General features: G+C 37.3%; 2 protein-coding genes and 1 non-coding gene across 5 annotated transcripts in view; 2 read left to right on the top strand and 1 right to left on the bottom strand.

The window, feature by feature from the left end:
- Positions 1 to 3,959, top strand: part of PTCHD3 (patched domain containing 3) — a 7,233-nt gene extending 3,274 nt beyond the window's left edge. The window contains 5 exon segments of the mRNA XM_015598736.1: positions 43 to 324; positions 327 to 470; positions 591 to 799; positions 1,717 to 1,838; positions 3,842 to 3,959. Coding sequence (XP_015454222.1) covers positions 43 to 324; positions 327 to 470; positions 591 to 799; positions 1,717 to 1,838; positions 3,842 to 3,959 — 875 coding nt within the window.
- Positions 3,512 to 3,630, bottom strand: LOC112472846. Its single transcript, XR_003043790.1, has one exon. It is a non-coding gene; the product is annotated as a 5S ribosomal RNA (ribosomal RNA).
- An 8,443-nt stretch (positions 3,960 to 12,402) lies between the features above and the next one.
- The window catches only part of ANKRD26 (ankyrin repeat domain 26), a 68,865-nt gene continuing 63,966 nt past the window's right edge, over positions 12,403 to 17,301 (top strand). For all 3 annotated transcript variants that reach the window (XM_025041256.1, XM_025041255.1, XM_015598748.2), the window contains exons 1-3: positions 12,403 to 12,846; positions 15,323 to 15,437; positions 15,599 to 15,772. In XM_025041256.1, the coding sequence (XP_024897024.1) occupies positions 12,596 to 12,846; positions 15,323 to 15,437; positions 15,599 to 15,772 (540 nt within the window). In that variant the 5' untranslated portion in view covers positions 12,403 to 12,595. The remainder of the gene's footprint in view (positions 12,847 to 15,322; positions 15,438 to 15,598; positions 15,773 to 17,301) is intronic.

Below are 17,301 nucleotides of genomic sequence, written 5' to 3'. Positions count from 1 at the left end.
GATGGGTGTCATCTCCACCGGCTTCACCGTGGGAAAACCAAGTGTCTGAGAGGCACCGCTGCCACACCAACTGCCTGAAGGCGGCGCTCTCCTGCACCTTGCGTTGGCTGGGATGGGAGGTAGGCTCGCGCCTCTGGGTCTTTCTGCTGGAGCCCATAGTGCTGACGGCTGCTCTTGGCACTGGCTTTATTTACCTGCCCAGGGATGAAGACGAAGACCTCGAGGAGCAGTACATCCCGATGGGAAGCCCGGCCAAGGCTGAACGACGCTTTGCGCAGACATGTTTCACCACCAATGACTCTAATAGCTTCTCCATCTCCAGAAGAGCACCGAGGTCAATTTCACTTCGAATCTAGTGGTCTCTAACACTGCCTCGCTGCTGGAACAAGAAATCTTATTAGAAGTAAACTGGACGATGCGGTGCATGCTCTCTGACACAGAAAAACGGAACCTAGATCCACTATTATCAGGTGCGTACCAAGAACCAAGGCTTCTACGTGCCCTCCAACCTATTCCTGTCAGCCTGGCAGGTGAACAATAAACTTGACTGGAGAAACATCACCTTCCCCATCTACGACCAAACTGCTCAGCCTATCTACCTTGCCAGCATCCTTGGAGGAACCGTTTTAAGCAAGAAGATGGGAACGAACCAGTTATTCCTGGAAGCCAAAGCATAGAGCTGCAATGTTACCTGAAGACCAAGGATGGAGAGGATAACGAGCATAGCAAGATGTGGCTGATCCATTTCCTGAACCAATTTAGCAAAATTAAAAAGAGTCTGGCCTTGAAGATGATCCAGGTTCCCCAGGGGTTGACAGGGAGGCCAGGATGTGGGAGGGATAAGAAGACTTGTTCCAAGGATCATAGCAATGGAGTCTTTGACTTGAAGCTGGGTGTGCACTACTGTAATTTGGTACTTAATTAAACTTTCTTAAACCCACTAAAGGATGCCACAAATCTTAGATCCTTGGTAATATTCTGCTAGAAAACACAAATCCCACATCCTCAAGGTAAGGTCTGTTCAGTGTAGACATTGATCTTTAGGTTTAACTTTGGGGTTTAGTTTTCTAGCCAAATTACTTTTAGTTAAAGTTTTCACTGTTTCTGGGAGCCCCTAAAATTTGTTTGAAGCTCATTGGAACAAACAAACAAACAAACAAACCTTTAAGCAAAAACTCCATGGTGTTATTGAAAAAGATAACTAGCTCAGCATTTTTTCAAGTGGATTATAGCATAGTGCCAGGCACATATTAAGTGTTCGGTAATTGGTGGGCCAGGAAACCTACTAATAATTCTGAATAAGCCTGGTGAAAGTGAGACACCTACTGGAGAAAGCCTTTGAAAACCAGGGCTTTCTGAAATGATTTTTGTGCAATTAAAATAGTAAAAGATAACAATCTAATAAAAACTGAGAAAAAGTCACAATTTCTACAGTTACTAATGATTTCATAGTTTAATATGAAATTCAGATTTTGTATATTTAGGAGTTTTAAACTTTGGATTTTTGTAAGAAACTTTAGAACGCATGCCGCTGATTTGTGGAAAGAAGTAAATCTGTATTATCCTCTTCATTCGGAAATCATAATCCATGCATTTTGATTTTTTACTGATTTTGAACATGTTGTCTCCGTCAGTATAAGTGTTTCAATAGTGTTTGTAACTCACATGCAAATGTTAGAATTAGAAGTAATTTAACTGAGTATATTTCTGTGACAGGTGGTCAACTTTGCATCACCTTCCAGACAACTGGAATTTGAGGCAACTTCTATGACAGTAATCCCTTTCTTTCATTTAGCATACCTTCTAATTATGTTATTTGCAATCACATCATGCTACAGGTAAAAACACTTCTATTCATTTTTTAAACTCTTACTTTTTAAAATAATACTTTATGGTGGTAAACTGTATATTAAATATAACATAAACATGTCATTCTAACCATTTTAAGTGTACAATTCAGTGTCATTAATTACATTTACACTGTTGTGCAACCAGTGTATCCGTTTGTGCTGTTTCCATATATTTTCTATCACAGAAATACTGCAACCATTAAGCAATAACTCCTCATTGCCTTCCCCAGCCGCGGTTACCCTTTAATATCTATTTTCTGTCTTTATGAATTTGCCTATTATAGAGATTTCATATAAGTGGAATCATATTTGTCCTTTTGTGACTGGCGTATTTCACTGAGCATAATGTTTTCAAGGTTCATTTATGTTGTAGCATGTATCAGGACTTCATTCCTTTTTATGGCTGAGTAATATATCCTTGTATGTATACACCACATTTTATTTATCCATTTATCTGTTCATGGGCACTTGGAATATTTCCACCTTTTGACTGTGATGAATAATGCTGTAATGAACATTAGTGTACAAATATCTGTTTGAGCCCGTTTTCAATTCTTTTTCAGTATATACCTAGGAATGGAATTGGTGTGCTATATAATTCTGTTAGGTTTTTGAAGAACTGCCAAACTGTTTTCCACAGAAGCTACACCATTTTGTATTCTATCAGCAATTTATAAGGGTTCTACTTTCTTCCCATCCTCACAAACATTGGTTATTTTCTGTTTTATTTATTGTGGCCATCCTAGTACGTGCAAAGTGGTATCTCATTGCGATATTGATTCACGTTTCCCTAATTACCAACGATGTTAAATGTCTTTTCATATATTTATTGGCCATTTGTATATCTTCTTTGGAGAAATGTCAGATGCCTTTTCTACATCTATTGAGATGAACATGTGGTTTTGATCTTCTGTTCTATTAGAGTGATACATTACATTGATTGATTTTCTTATGTTGGAAATGCTCTTACATTCCTGAAATAAATCCCACTTGGTCATGATATATAATACTTTTAATATATTAATGAACTGGGTTTGCTAGAATTTGGTTGAGGACTTTTGCATCTATATTTATAAAAGATATTGATCTGTAGTTTTCTTGTGATGTCTTTGTTTGGCATTGATATCAGTGCAATGCTGGCCTTATAGAATGAATTAGGAACTATTACCTCCTTTTCAATAATTTGAAAGGGTTTGAGAAACATTAGTGTTAATTCTTTTTTACATGTTTGGCACAATTCACAAGGGAAGCCATCTAATCCTGGGCTTTTCTTTGTTAGGAAGTTTTTGATTACCGATTCAATCTTTTTACTTGTTATATGTCTGTTCAGATTTTCCATTTCCTCTTCAGTCAGTTTAGGTCACTTATGTGTTTCTAGGAATTTATGTATTTCATCTAGTTTATCCAGTTTGTTGCCGCAAGTTGCTTATAATATTCTTTTATAATCCTTTCTATTTCTGCAAGGTTAGTAATAAAATCCCCGTTTCCACATATGTAACATTAGCTATTGCTGCTTTAAGGCTGCTGCTTCTTTAAAACTATTGCCACTTTTATTTTTTTATTTTATTTTATTTCAGGTTTAGGCGAGGCAACCCTTGGTTGACCTCACAGATTGCAAGGACTTTTTAGCTTACAATCCCTTATTTTTAAATTTTTTTTTATGCCTATAGCACCTGGTCTTCCTAGGTGGTCTCCTATCCAAGTACTAACCAGGCCCAACCCTGCTTAGCTTCCAAGATCAGATGGGATTGGGCTTATTCAGGGTAGCATGGCCATAGACAGACTGTTGCCACTTTTAGACTGCAGACATTTTAATACACCTGCCCCTTTAAAGTAACTGCCACTTTAAGACTTCTGCAATAACAGAGTGGGAGTGGGGTAGGGCATGTAAAATTGCTACAAAATCTTCCTGTTTTGAAGTGGTCCCCCCACACCAGGCCTTTTTGATTTAGCTCTTACTTGGTTGCTGTAAACTTTTCACTGTTTTTCAGAGTTCACAGAATTGGTTCTGAAGATTTCTGCTTGTTTGTCTACGTTTCTGTGGGAAATGAAAGCTGGGAAATTCTTACTTCATGTTTTGCCACTGTCTGTGCAGCACTTATCTTCTAAACTTAATGACTTTTTTTTTTTATATATATTGTCCATTAACAATAGTATGCAATCAAATGGAAGAGTAAAAAGAAATTGTGGCCAGTCTTGTTTGATTTATCATATGTTTTTTTTACCTCACATATTGTATTAATTATGATTATTTGTGCTATTTAGAAGCAGATATGCTGATAGAACTAAGAAACAAGTTCTTATTTCTATTATAAATTAGAAATTGTACTTTTAACTATATAAAAAATTAAGCTCTAATTGAATTGATTTGGGTGTCTCCATTGTTCTCATGTGAGGTTTAACTTGTTAAGCTCTTATAAATTGTTATCTAGGCATTAGAGGTCCTTTGATCTCTTGTGATCAGAAAGCTAAAATATTAGCAAACGGTAGAATTTAGATGTAGAAGAAACCACACAGGTTATATTATTCCAATGATTTCCAGATCAGAGTCACAGAGAGAGCCCTAACTGCATATTCTGAGGCCATGTGCTATTGAATCAAAAAGATCTGGAAGTTGAGTCTGAGAATCTATATTTCAAAAATTTTCTCTAGTTGATTCTCATGCATAGATAGGTTTGGGAATAAATGATATAATTTAACTCTCTAGATCTAAGGTCGAAAAAGAGGAAGATCCCTGTAGGTAAAGGGACTTAACCACAAAATTACCTCATAACTTTGTTATTGAGAAAGAGAAAATTACATCCCTTAGAAAACAAAGAAACCAAAAAGGAGAAGAAAGGAAAGAAGGAGGGAGGGAGGGAAGGAATGAAGGAAGGAAAGAAGGAAAGAAGGAAGGAAGGAAGGAAGGAAGGAAGGAAGGAAGGAAGGAAGGAAGGGGAGAAAAGGAAAACAAAACTCAGTATTATTAAAGTTAGTAAGATATAGAATTTTTAAAAATTAGTATGGAATCTACTAGGTACCAATGGCTGGTTTGACAAATCTTTTCTACTAGATAGTTAGTTCTGAAGATACAAATTTATATCATTTCTTGTATATCTTTAGAAATAATTGTGGACAGTAATGCAGAAAATCTTGTTGGCAAATAACATATGACTTAGAAGAATTTTATGCTTATGTAACCAACATTTTGAACACACAGAATTCATAAGGTATAACATAAAGCTATTTTTGTCTCATTGCCTTTAAGTCTTACAAGTGGAACGAGTTCTTTCTCTGCCTCATGAAAACTCAGGCAGGCCCTGTGACTTTTATGGTCATTTATAGATAAGACAAGTCCTCCAATCAGAATTAAAGTGCTCATGTCTGTGTAATCATAGACTACTTCAAAATAATACAAATTTAATTCTGGTAAAGTGTAAAATTATTCCAGTATGTCTCCTTTCCTTCTTCTCTTTGGACTATTATTGTCATTTGTTATATCTGTACATGTTACAACTCAACAATACAGTGACATAACTGCTATTTTGTATAATCTTGTGTCTTTGGTTTTTGTGAATGTTTTAATTTAGCTTTTTTTTTTTTCCAGAGTACTTTCGTTGGATATAGACTACATGGTTGACATTTGTATTTTAATCTCTTTGAATATATTATCCCATAACCCCTGACTTTTGTTATTTTTGGTGAGAAGTCAGCTGTTAATCAAAATTTTGGTCCCTTTTGGAGATAGGTTGTTTATCTCTTGCTGTTTTCAAGACATTTTTCTTAGCCTTGTCTTTTAACAGTTTTGCTATGATGTTTTTAGGTGTAAGTCTCCTTGAGTTTTTCCTACTTGGGATTTGTTAAGCTTCTTGATTCTATAGTTAATATTTTTCACCAAATTTGAGAATCTTTTGGAAGTTATTTTTTTAAATACATTTATCTGTTCTTTTCTCACTCTCTTCTTCTGGAATTGTCCTTACATGTGTGTTGACATATGTAGTGTTAATCTGGTCTTTAGGGCTTCAATAATTTATTGTTTTCCTCTCCTCTTCAGGTTGAATAATTTCTATTGATTTTTCAAGGTCACCGATTTCCTCTTTCTGCCGTCTCAAATCAACCGAATTTTTCATTTCAGATCATTGTATTTTTAAGCTCCAAGTTTTTATTTGGCTCTTTTACATTCTCTATCTCTTTATTGAGATTTTCCATGCATTGGATCATTTTCATCATAGTTTTCAGTAATTCTTTTTTTTTCATACTATATATACATAATTTTTTTTTAACATTTTCTTTTCTTTTTTTTCCCCCTCTCCCCTCCCTCCTCCTTTCTGGTAACTAATAGTCCATTGTCCATGTCCATAAGTCTCTGTCATTAATTCTTTAAACATAACTTCCATCAGTTCTTTGAACATGTTCATAATAGCAACTCTTAAGTCTATGATAAACCCAACATTTGGTGATACAGACTTTCTATTTAATAATGCTTTTCTTCCTCAGTAAGAATCATACTTTCTTGTTTCTTTGCTTTGTGACTTTGTTGAATTTAGGATAATATAGCAATTGGGGAGTCTGATTTTCTCCTCAAAGGATTGTTCTTGTTTTGTTTAATAACTTGCTTTTAGTAAATTTGTGCAGTATTGTCTCTACTAGGGTATGCAGCCATCGATGTCTCTGTTCATTTAAAAAAAATTTTAAAACTTGCTTACCGAGGATTGCTACTGTGTCTGCATAGCTTAGAATTTAGCCAAAGATTGTGTTCAAACCCCATCAGTCAGGCCCTCCACTTTGCTGATGGATCCATGTGGGCTGGCAAACATGTTTAGTGTTCAGGTCATTTTTTCAAGTCTTCTGTGGTTTTTGCTTTCTCGTAGGCCTTTTTGCTTCTCCTTTGTGCATACATTCAGGCTTTGGCAATCGTACGTGTGTGGGTGACTTGAACCAGCTTTAGTGTCTGCTCTGCATGCCTCTGGTAAATTTGGAGTATGTGGAGCACTTATCAAATTCAGATGGCTGTCCTACCCCCCAAACTTTCAGTGAAATGCCTAGCTACTCATCTGTTGTTTGCTTCAAACAGGACTACAGCCTCAGGCTAGAGAACTCTGTTTACTTACCATTGAGATCCCCACTTCAACTTATAATGCAGTCAGGTGAGACTCCCTCAGGCAGTGGCAACAAGCCCTGGCCTGGGATGTGGGAGCATAGCAGCACAGACTCATACTATTCTTAGCTGAACTTCAGTGGTTTTAATGAATAATCAATCACTTCTTAATTTGTTGCAGATCTTCAGTTGATTTCTAGAGTATACTGAAATAGTTGTTTTCCAAACAATATTATTTAACTTTATAGTTGCTGTTTGAAAGTGGAGATGATTTGTCAACTTCCTCACCTCATCATGTTTAAAGTGAAACTCCCTGATTATTTTGAATCACACGCCAATCAAAACAGTTTAATAAAAATAGACTTAGGAAGGACTTGTAAACTTTTTAAAGCTATCAGAAAGCAAGAGTTTTACATGTAACTTACATCTGTTAAATTGATTACCTTTGGTAATTGATAACGTTTTATTTTTAGATATCCTTTGTATTTGTTCATATTCATTATAAAGAGAAGGAGGAGGATTGTGGCGTTGTGTGTTGTCCCTCAGTTCTTCCCCTCCGAAGCAGCAAAGAATTACAGGTTGGCGAGATTTAGAAAAAGTAAGATTTATTGAAAGTACATTTTAGAAGGAGACTGAGCAGTGCTAAGGAAGGCTGCAGCCCTGTGGAATTTAGGAGATAGAGAGATTAAATAGTGCTCCCCAAAGGGAGGAGCAGGTTTCCAGCCAGAAATACTGTAACAATGCAGAAGTGGGAAGGTCTGTTTATATTTGGGCCGTGATGGGAGGTCCTAGATGATCCGTATGTGAGGTCACCTTGACGGACAGTTGGCTGCTATATAACTTTGCATAGTGTGCATGTGCTCACACAGAATTCAGTCTGTTATAATTAGATTCATGAACTTCTAGGCATAGTCACGATATTATAATAATGGCATAATGAGGCTGAAGTTATGGGCAGTACTTTCTGTGCATGCATTTGTAGCTGGTTTTGCCAGCAGCTTTTATGGCCTTTGTGCTCTAAGATTTGGGGTAATTTATAACCCTGAAAGGGAGGTGTTTCTGGGAGATCCTTAAGGAAGGTCTTCAAGGGAAGGTTCTATGATTACAGAGCTGGGCCCTCGCTCCTGTTGCTCATGCCTGACTAACTACCTAACAATATGGTAATAAAATGGTAGCTAGTTGGTTAGGAATTTGTATGAATTTGAGAATGCTGTCACATAAAGCTGTTGAAGCGGGGAGGGAGAGGGTGTTCACTTCTCATAAAACCTAGTTTGGAGAGCTTGATACAAATCTGTGGTTTTGGAAACAGGTGTTTGATTCATGCCTAGGAAACCTGAAACCTCAGAGGACTGGGAAGTTGCTCTGGCTGAAGGAAGAATTATTCATGGGTTTAGACTGTTCTGCACTCTCAGCATTTGTTTTGACAAAAACTGCTTGAGTGCCTATGAAAGACCAGATGTTTGTCAGCATGAAAGAAAGTGAGCCATTATGGGGGATATATTTTTGATACTGTACAAAGGGGCCCCCTTAGAAGTGCAAAGGCCTCAAGAGAAGATGATCCGAAGTGGACTCCTGGATTCCCTAAGAGCTAAGAAGGAAGAAAAGCCAACACATGGATTGCATTCACTCAGGTCAAGGAAGTAGCAGGTGAGAACAGCTGCGGGTATAGAAGTGCCCCTGAGAAGAGTTAGCTTTATAATAATCACCAGATCCTGACTGCTCAAAACCATTCTGCAATTGTATCTGCCAGATAAGAATTCAACCCTACCCTGTAGTTTTGACCCTGGCCAGGTCGGCTGAGGGAGGGAAGATGGAATGAGTCAGGAAGGAAGAAAAGTACCACACCTGCCTTCCATCTCTACTTCAAGTGGTCATGTAGCCTCGCTGATTATCTTTGAATTTTGGCATTTTTATAGGTTATGTGGGGCTGAACATCCTGTTTCAGTGCTTTGTGGGTTAAAGCAACTGCGGACTTTTTGTTACTTAAGAGGAGGATTTTTCAACCTGGGTTGAGAGAAAAATATCTGAATATTTAAAAAGAAAGTAGGAGATAACGTTGCTTCCTGATTATATCCCATAAATCAAAAATATAGTTACACATATTAGCATATTTTTGTTGAACGCTTTTTTTGGTGATATAATTTCACTTATGATTTTTCAAAATCTGAAATATTTGTGTAATCACAATCATATATGGGATATGTGTGACTATCATCTTTAACTTATCTTTTTAAATAAAGCTATATTCTTGGTATTTTATATGATTTTTGATTATACTATATTGTGGCTTACTATTCTTTCCCCTTAAAATTCCAGTGAAATGTATAGTCATGTTATTTTTACATAATTATCAAAATTAATACTGTTTATACTGAAAGAGCTAACCCAGGGATCTAGTAGAATTATTTGTTTATACTATTGCTAAGTTAATCCATATTTTCCCACCATATGTGTGTTGGTGACCTCTCCAGCCCTTTTCTGTTTAGGCTGTATGTCCAAAGGCTTTCTCTGTTTCTCCACAGCAATGAATTTGTACTTTTGTAATAAACTGTTCTCTAATTTATTGTTTCTATATCTGAAATAATAGGAATCGAAAAACCTTAGCTAAGGGATTTGTTAAGGCATCCATATCTCAGTTGTTTTTCATCAAAAATAAAAAATTACTCCAACACATTATTAACTCCATTAGCATAACTATTAAATGAGTGTGCAAGGAAGCTGAATGAGGGCATTTGAATCTTAAGCATCAGCATTCTAAGCAACAATGTTGTATAAGGCATCTTATACAATTAATTTCCACAGAATTCTGGAAATGGGAGATCTTAAGTTCCTTTTGCCTATAAGAAAAATTGGAGATCCAGATAGCATTTGACCAAGGAACATGGAAGCTCAGAGTTGGCCTAACATATGCTTCTGAGTGTCTCTGGTTCACACAAAATCCGAAGGCTCAAGAAAATCTCTAGAACCAACCTGGAGTCTCCCTACAGCCTGGTAATGTCTTTGACACTCATTACAGGGTGCATCAGGAAATGTCAGAAACTTCTCTTCAGATGTCACTACAGAGAGCCGTTAGTGGTCTCCTAGGACACCCTGAGGAATAGTGAGGAGACAAATAGTATACAAAAGATAATTTTCTAGTTATGCTACTGGAGGAGGCACATGTTTGGAGATCATAGTTGAAACCATCCATACACCAAAACCACTTGGTCTAGCTAAGCCGGATAGACCTGATAAATTTTTGTTGTTGTTTTGTTTGTTTTCATTCATTGTTATTTAACCAATGAAGCTGGTTCCTCATCAGGGACCCCAGCACTCTGCAGAGCCGTGTATGTACATTCCAGCAGCAATTTCTGCTGAAGGTCCAGACACTTGGCTTCTGAGTTGCTAATTTTGAACAATTTGTTGTCAAATTATTCAACTGACAAAGAACAAAATGTCATTAAATGGCCTCTGAAGACTAAATACCTAAACTAATATCTATGCATTTATCTTGCTGTAAAATATGGCTGCTAAACTTTCAAATTTTGCTGCGCATCTTGTGCAATGGTGGTTTCTGTAACTTTTATTTTTGTTAATTCTTGAAATCATTAGCAAATTTAATAGGAACCTGGTGAGTCTTGGGTTAGCTGGTTTTACGTTAGCTGTTGTGGGCCTACTGCTGCTCCTGCTTCCTTCGGCTTCACCCACCATACCAGTTGGAATGACTGGACCAGGTCCTACATTAAAAGGAGCTTCTGTATACACTCACCTGTTTATACCAGTTTCTATAAAGCATGAAGTCGATATATTTTGCCTTTCTAATAAATGGAATAAAGATAGAAAGACAGGAGTTGCTGACAGAGAAGGATGGAAGCAAGAGGAAATGAGTATTTAGATTTTAAGTTTGTAAGAACTTAATGTGACACAAGCACGGAGCACAAGAGGCTTCATAATGGTGCAGATGATAACATTACACAAGGTCAGTAAGATGATTAGATATAAGACTGGGGACTCTGGATAGATAGGCAAAAGAACAGAGAATATTAAAGGAAATAAAAAAGTTGGATCTCCCTGTTAGCTAATTACTAAAAAATTTGGCGAATGGGATTTGAGGAAAAAATAGCTATGTTATATGTTAAAATTTTTTCGCAATTATTTTACCCTATAATAAAAACAGCTCCTCTTGTTTACATTTTACTTCATTTTTTTCACTCTGCATCATATTATTCTTCAGTATTACATCTTTCTGGTGAAATCTTTACCATTATGTTTGTGCCTTCCAGAAACTGTTAACTTCTCCTTCTGTTACAAAATTATAGCTTAAAAAAGTTTTTCAGTCAGGCTGTCAAATGAGTACACAGATATCAAAACAATCATCATTTACAAATTATAATGGAAATATATACCACGGCAATAAAAAATGAAAAATCCCAGATATAAATATATCAAGAAGTGAGCAAGATTCACATAAGGGAAAAAAGAACCAAAAGATAATGAGGGACATGAAATAAGACAAATAAATTGAGAGACAATAACATGTATCTGGATATACTGACTCGAGATTGATTCTCAGTTAAAATTAATTCCAACCTAATTAAAAATCTCACTAACTTTTTTTTTTTTAATCTTGGAATACTGATTAAAAATTCATCTCAAATAATTTTGAGGGAAACATTGCCAGGAGAGTACTAACGAGGAAGACTAAGGAGGGGAAACTTTGGAACTGTAACAAATTTTAAAATAAATTTTATAAAGAGGTTAAAATAGTGGAGTCCTAATGCAAGAAGCAGCAGATCATTCAATGGAAGAGAAAACCCAGAAACAGAAAAAAACATAGCCGAGAACTTAATGAACAATGAAGTGACATTTTAAACTAGGTGAGAAGGTTTGCTGCATGCGAATGGCCATTTTTAAAAGTTTTTTAAATGTTATACCATGCTCCAAAATAAAAAATGGATTGAATAAAGATTTAATTGGGGGATATAAAAGTAAAGAAAACGTAAACGTAAGGCTGGGCCACAGGGTAAGGTTAGGAGGGAGGGGGAAATGCGTTTTCACTTTATTTGGAATACGTGCATTGGTTTCTCATAAGTTTGCACTTGTAGGTGCATATTGCCACAGTCTCTGCATCTACTAAATACCGTGGCCACTGGCTGGGCCCAGAGGAATGTGGAAGAGGCATAAACTGAAGGACAGGAAGATTTAAAGGATTTTTGAGGGGAATTCTCTGTGGGACAAGACCTTCTGCGGCTTGAATTTCCACACCACTCTAGCCCCAAGCTAGGCAGAGACCGCCTGTACACTGGGAGGAGTCTAAGTTTCACAAACGTTGTATCACATCCACCGATTTCCAAGGGAAACCAGCGCCGCCCACAAGCAACTGCTGAGATTTGAGCTGTCTAGGCCTCGCACATGCGCTTTGGGTACCCTTGGGGGGGGGGCGGGCTTGCTTGCGCACGCGCAGTGACAGCACCCTCTGCTACACGCAGGCGCACTTGTGTTTAGCAGTGCTGCTTGGTTACAATCCTTCTGCGCTGAAAGAATTCCCAAAGGCTGTAGCTACCCTGCTGGAGACTGTGGCGGGATGCGATTGGCTTATCTGGAAGCGAGTGTTGAGCTCCGGGGGCATGAACAACCATCAGGGTGCTGAGGTGCCTCTGCAGCCCCTGGGCTCTCCGTAGACTCAGCTATGAAGAAGATTTTTGGCTTTGGGAGTCGGAAGGGCGAGTCGCCCTTGGGCTCCTTAACCAGCCGCCAGAGGACCGGCGTGGGTGTCAGGCCTGAGACTGGTAATAGAGTCACCTTGGGGCCCGGGTACCACATCCGAGACAAAGATCTTGGAAAGATCCACAAAGCTGCCAGCGTGGGCAACGTCCGAAAAGTGCAGCGGATTCTATTGCTCCGTTTAAATGGCCTGAATGATAGAGACAGGATGAACAGGTAATAGGACTGTGTGATAGGGACTGTGAGGCCAGTGGCCCTGGGCGGGCCTGGGGTCGGGGTGCAGACCTGAGAGAAGAGCTCACCTGCCAGGGCACAGCTAGGTGGAGCCCAGCCCTCCCGTCACAGTGGGCGCTGGGCTGTCTCCCCTCCTGAGGTTCCGCCCCGTAGCACCTCGGTGGTGGGGACCTTACCTGGGGTCTTAGTGCTCAGGCCAACTTTATGAGCAGCAGTAAAGAAAACTTTAAGACTCACTCATAATTCCTTTTATAAAGCACTTTAGTGACAATTTTAAAGTGATTAAATATCAATAATAGAAACAAAATTAAATATATACAGCATTTAATTTTTGATGTTTACATTTTCATAGTGTAATGTTATATACTATTGAAAAGTGCATAATGGGAAAAGCAGTTCTCATAATAGATCAATTTGTGGGGTAAAAATTCTTCGGATAAAATCCAAGATCTATTTTATATAAGTATACACCTATCTATATATTCTTTATTGGGACCTTAAAAGGGAACTTTGAAGGGAGAAGATGCCTGTAGTCTTAAGTAGGGAGACTCATTTTCTCAAAATGTGTGCTCTTCCTGTATTTATCGATTTTCCATAAACCAACTAAAACTATGGTTTTAAAAATTTTGAGTTACACATGCTGTTTATCTTTTAATGTTGTGATGAAATTAAGAAAAAATTTGTATAGTAGACAAAATTTGCCCTTTAGATATGAATATGTACTATAAATTTCCACTACTTATAATTTACAAATAGCTGAAAAGACAGATAAATTATTGGAACAGAACAGAAAATGCCCAAACACCCAAATATATGTAGGACTTTAGAACTTGATACTTGTGACATTTCATGCCTTTTATACATTTTTTTATGTTCTCAAATTCTGGAGATTGAGCAATGTAAAAAATTAAAACTCTGTATCAAAAGATAATATTAACAAAATAAAAGAAAATGTTTTTGCAAAATATTTACAATGTATGTATATCAGAGAAAAAGTATATCTTCATTTTACAGAGAAGTCTTTGAAATCAAAAGAAAAAACTCATTTGAAATTGGACAAGTACTTTTGTATATATCTACATGTGATCAATGGACATAGGAAAAAATAGTATTCCTGGTATGAAAAGAAATTTAAGTTAAAAGAGGAATGAAATACCATTTCCATCTACAAAGTTTGTGAAGATGAGGAGCCATTGTACTTATATTGCTGCTAATTTATTTTATTTATTTATTTTTTAAAATTAATTTATTTTTTATTATGATAACATTGGTTAATGAAATCCAGTAATTTTCAAATGTACTTATATTACTGTTTAAAGTTTAAATTGCCTTTGACTTTTAAAATAGGCAATTTGGTGATAAATACTCCATTTAAAAAATATATCTGGAGATAGAAAATTGTAAAAGATAACCTGTATCTATCCTTTTGAAAATGTATAAAATATTAACTAATAATAACGATCCTTGGAAATACTTGATTTTCGTACAATCTCTAAATTTAAATATTGAGTAAAAAGCCATCCCTATTCATTTGAATCCTGTGTTTCCTTTCATGTAAGGTTTCTTGAAAAACAAATTAAGAATTAGTTTTTAAAAAGTCTTTTTGTTTTGTTATGGTATTTTATTCCTCTTTCTCCACAATGCTTTTGAGAAATAAAACTTATTTAAATGCCAACCATATGACTAGAACTGCAATCAGTCTGTTGTATGAACCATTATTTCATTTAATGTAAGACCTCATGGATGATGTGAGGCTCAGTATTTTATGTACCAATGGGAAATTTTTTTAAATACCAATTATAATTGTAAGATAGTCTGAATTATAAATTGCATTTCACTGACAGAAATGTTAAAATGTAAGAAAGTAAGCATCTTAGAATCACTGAAATACTGTGTTCTTTCTAATCCTCAAGACATCTGCAAAATAGGCATAATATAATTTTACTTAGTTGAAATATTATCTTCGTGAAATCATAATAGTAATAATTATAGTAATATTACCTAACAATTATTGAGCTGTTGTGTGTGTGTGTGTGTGTGTGTGTGTGTGTGTGTGTGTGTGTGTGTTGTGTTAGGAGCTGTAGTACACACTTTGCCTAGATTCTCATTTAAGCAAACAGTGGTGTCCTGTGAGATAAGTACTATTTTTATCCCCATTGTGTTGATGAGGAAATTGATGAGGCACAGAAGGGCTCAGTGATAGCTCATAAGTGACAGTTAAAATAGGGTCAAAGCCAGGTTGAGTTGGATCCCCAGGTCATGCTCTCTCTGTTCACAGGGGCACCGCTGTCATTAATGAGGTGATAGAAGCTAATAAATATTGTACTTTATTCAGAAGAAAACTAAATATTTGTTTTGAAGGCATAGGAATAGCATTTAATGTTTACAATTACATGAATAATTACATGTTTTGAGACAGTGGACTCCAATTTCCTAAAATGTACTCTCATTTTTATAGGACTGCTCTACATTTGGCCTGTGCCAACGGCCATCCAGAAGTGGTAACTCTCCTGGCAGACCGAAAATGTCAGCTTAACCTCTGTGACAGCGAAAATAGGACAGCTCTGATTAAGGTACAGAGACCCAACTCTGTCAACATGCGATGGATTTGATTTAATTATGGAGAGCAGAAATGAATTTGTCTTATTTAACTATAACTAATTGGTGAAACTTGTAGAATGTTTACTTTGAATTCCTAACATTTACAGTCTGCTTTTTGTCATAATACTGACAGGCCGTACAATGCCAGGAGGAGGAATGTGCAACTATTCTGCTGGAACATGGTGCCGATCCAAATATAATGGACACTGATGGCAACACGGCTCTGCACTACGCTGTCGCTGGTCAGAATATGAACATAGCAGCAAAGCTGCTTTTATATAAGGCCGATACTGAAGCAAGGAACAAGGTATAGATCAACTAAATTTATTTACAAAATATTTGAAATATGTGTTTTTTTTTTAGCCACAAGCATTGTATTTCTAATATATTTACTACATATTATACATCAGACCCTGTCACCATGGAAAGAACGCCAAAGCCAAATCAGGGAGGGCTGGAGAGACGTGATGTCCTCGGAAAGGGCCAAACTCGGTCTCCCAGCTACCGCCCTTCCTCCCCAGAAGGAAGGACTTACTGTTAGTGCCTGGGAGCCAGTGGTAGCCTCAGAGCCAGCAAAGGACTGAAGGCCTGGGGGAAGTGAAGCAATTGTGGGCGGCTGGCTGCTGTGCAGGCAGGGGCCTAGGAAATGGGTTCCTCTGGGCATGGGGGAGAGGAGGAATGGAGACCTAGCCCCCAGCAGGGGGAGCTGGGTGAGTACAAGTGGGAAGGAGAAGCAGCAGGACACAGGCTGTGTACACTCCAGGACCCAAGTTTCTGAAGATTGGGGCAAGAGTGCAGGTCATGTCTGGACCTCCAGCAAGGGCATTCACTTGTGCTCGTAGCCACTCTGCCAGCCATAGCACCTTGGGGTCTTTCACCTCACAGTGTAGCTCCTGCTCAGCCTCCCAGAGCTTATCTGCGGGGTTGTAGTTGTACAGGGGGCGAGTGATAACAAAGCAGTCACCTGCTTTTGCTTCTGGATACACTTTACCAATGGCCACTGCAACCTCAACAGGAAGGCCCTCGATTGACACAGTCAACTTTACATCTTGAGAAGCTCAAGCAATCCCTGAATGACAGTGTTTTGAAAGAACTTAATTTTCTAAGATTTCAGTTTACATGATACTTCTAAAGAAGCAGAAGAGGGTACAGCTCTCTTTCATGTACTTACGGCAAATATTTGTGCAAACAACATTTGTCAAAGGCACAACTTTTCTTTTAAATATATTTTTCCATCCTAGTTTTTTCTTCTAATTAAGGTAAAACAACGCAAGAAAGCAAAATTTGCCTTAGAAATAGGCTTTATCTTAAAACTCAAACAAAATAAAAAGCATTTGACAATAGAGATCTTGCTGCTGTTGATAAGTTTCAATATTATAAAAAAGTGATTCATATTAAAGTGGCTTTTCTCTCATTGGCCAAAGTTTATGAGAGAAATGGGATCAGGAAAAGAAAAGAGCAATCAAAAATATGCAGGTCAATTGGAAAATTTGGTAAGCGAGTGGAAATAATAGTAGGTTTTTTATTTTTGTTTCTTTTTCTGTTGGTTTCTGTGTTCAGGTTTCAGGAATAATAATTCTTAGTTTTGGAGAGAGAGCTAGTGAGTTGCAAACTTGCCTCAAGATCAGTTTGAGGAGGTCTCTGAGGCCACCAGATTGGCAGTGAACAGGTGGTGATTAAGTGAGAAAGAAGAGGAAAGGACAAATAACTGACATAATATCCTATTCTGGCAAAAACAGCTATTGCACTCTGTTCTGAAATCAAGAATGTCATGATGAAGTTTATGGCAAATAAAATTAAGTTACAGTTTGAGTTTATGAGTCCCTTTCCCCTGCC

The sequence above is a fragment of the Pteropus alecto genome, unplaced genomic scaffold, assembly GCF_000325575.1.
Source record: "Pteropus alecto unplaced genomic scaffold, ASM32557v1 scaffold269, whole genome shotgun sequence".
NCBI lineage: Eukaryota > Metazoa > Chordata > Mammalia > Chiroptera > Pteropodidae > Pteropus > Pteropus alecto.
The sequence above is the reverse complement of the archived record's forward strand: the minus strand, read 5'-3'. Positions and strand labels throughout refer to the sequence as shown.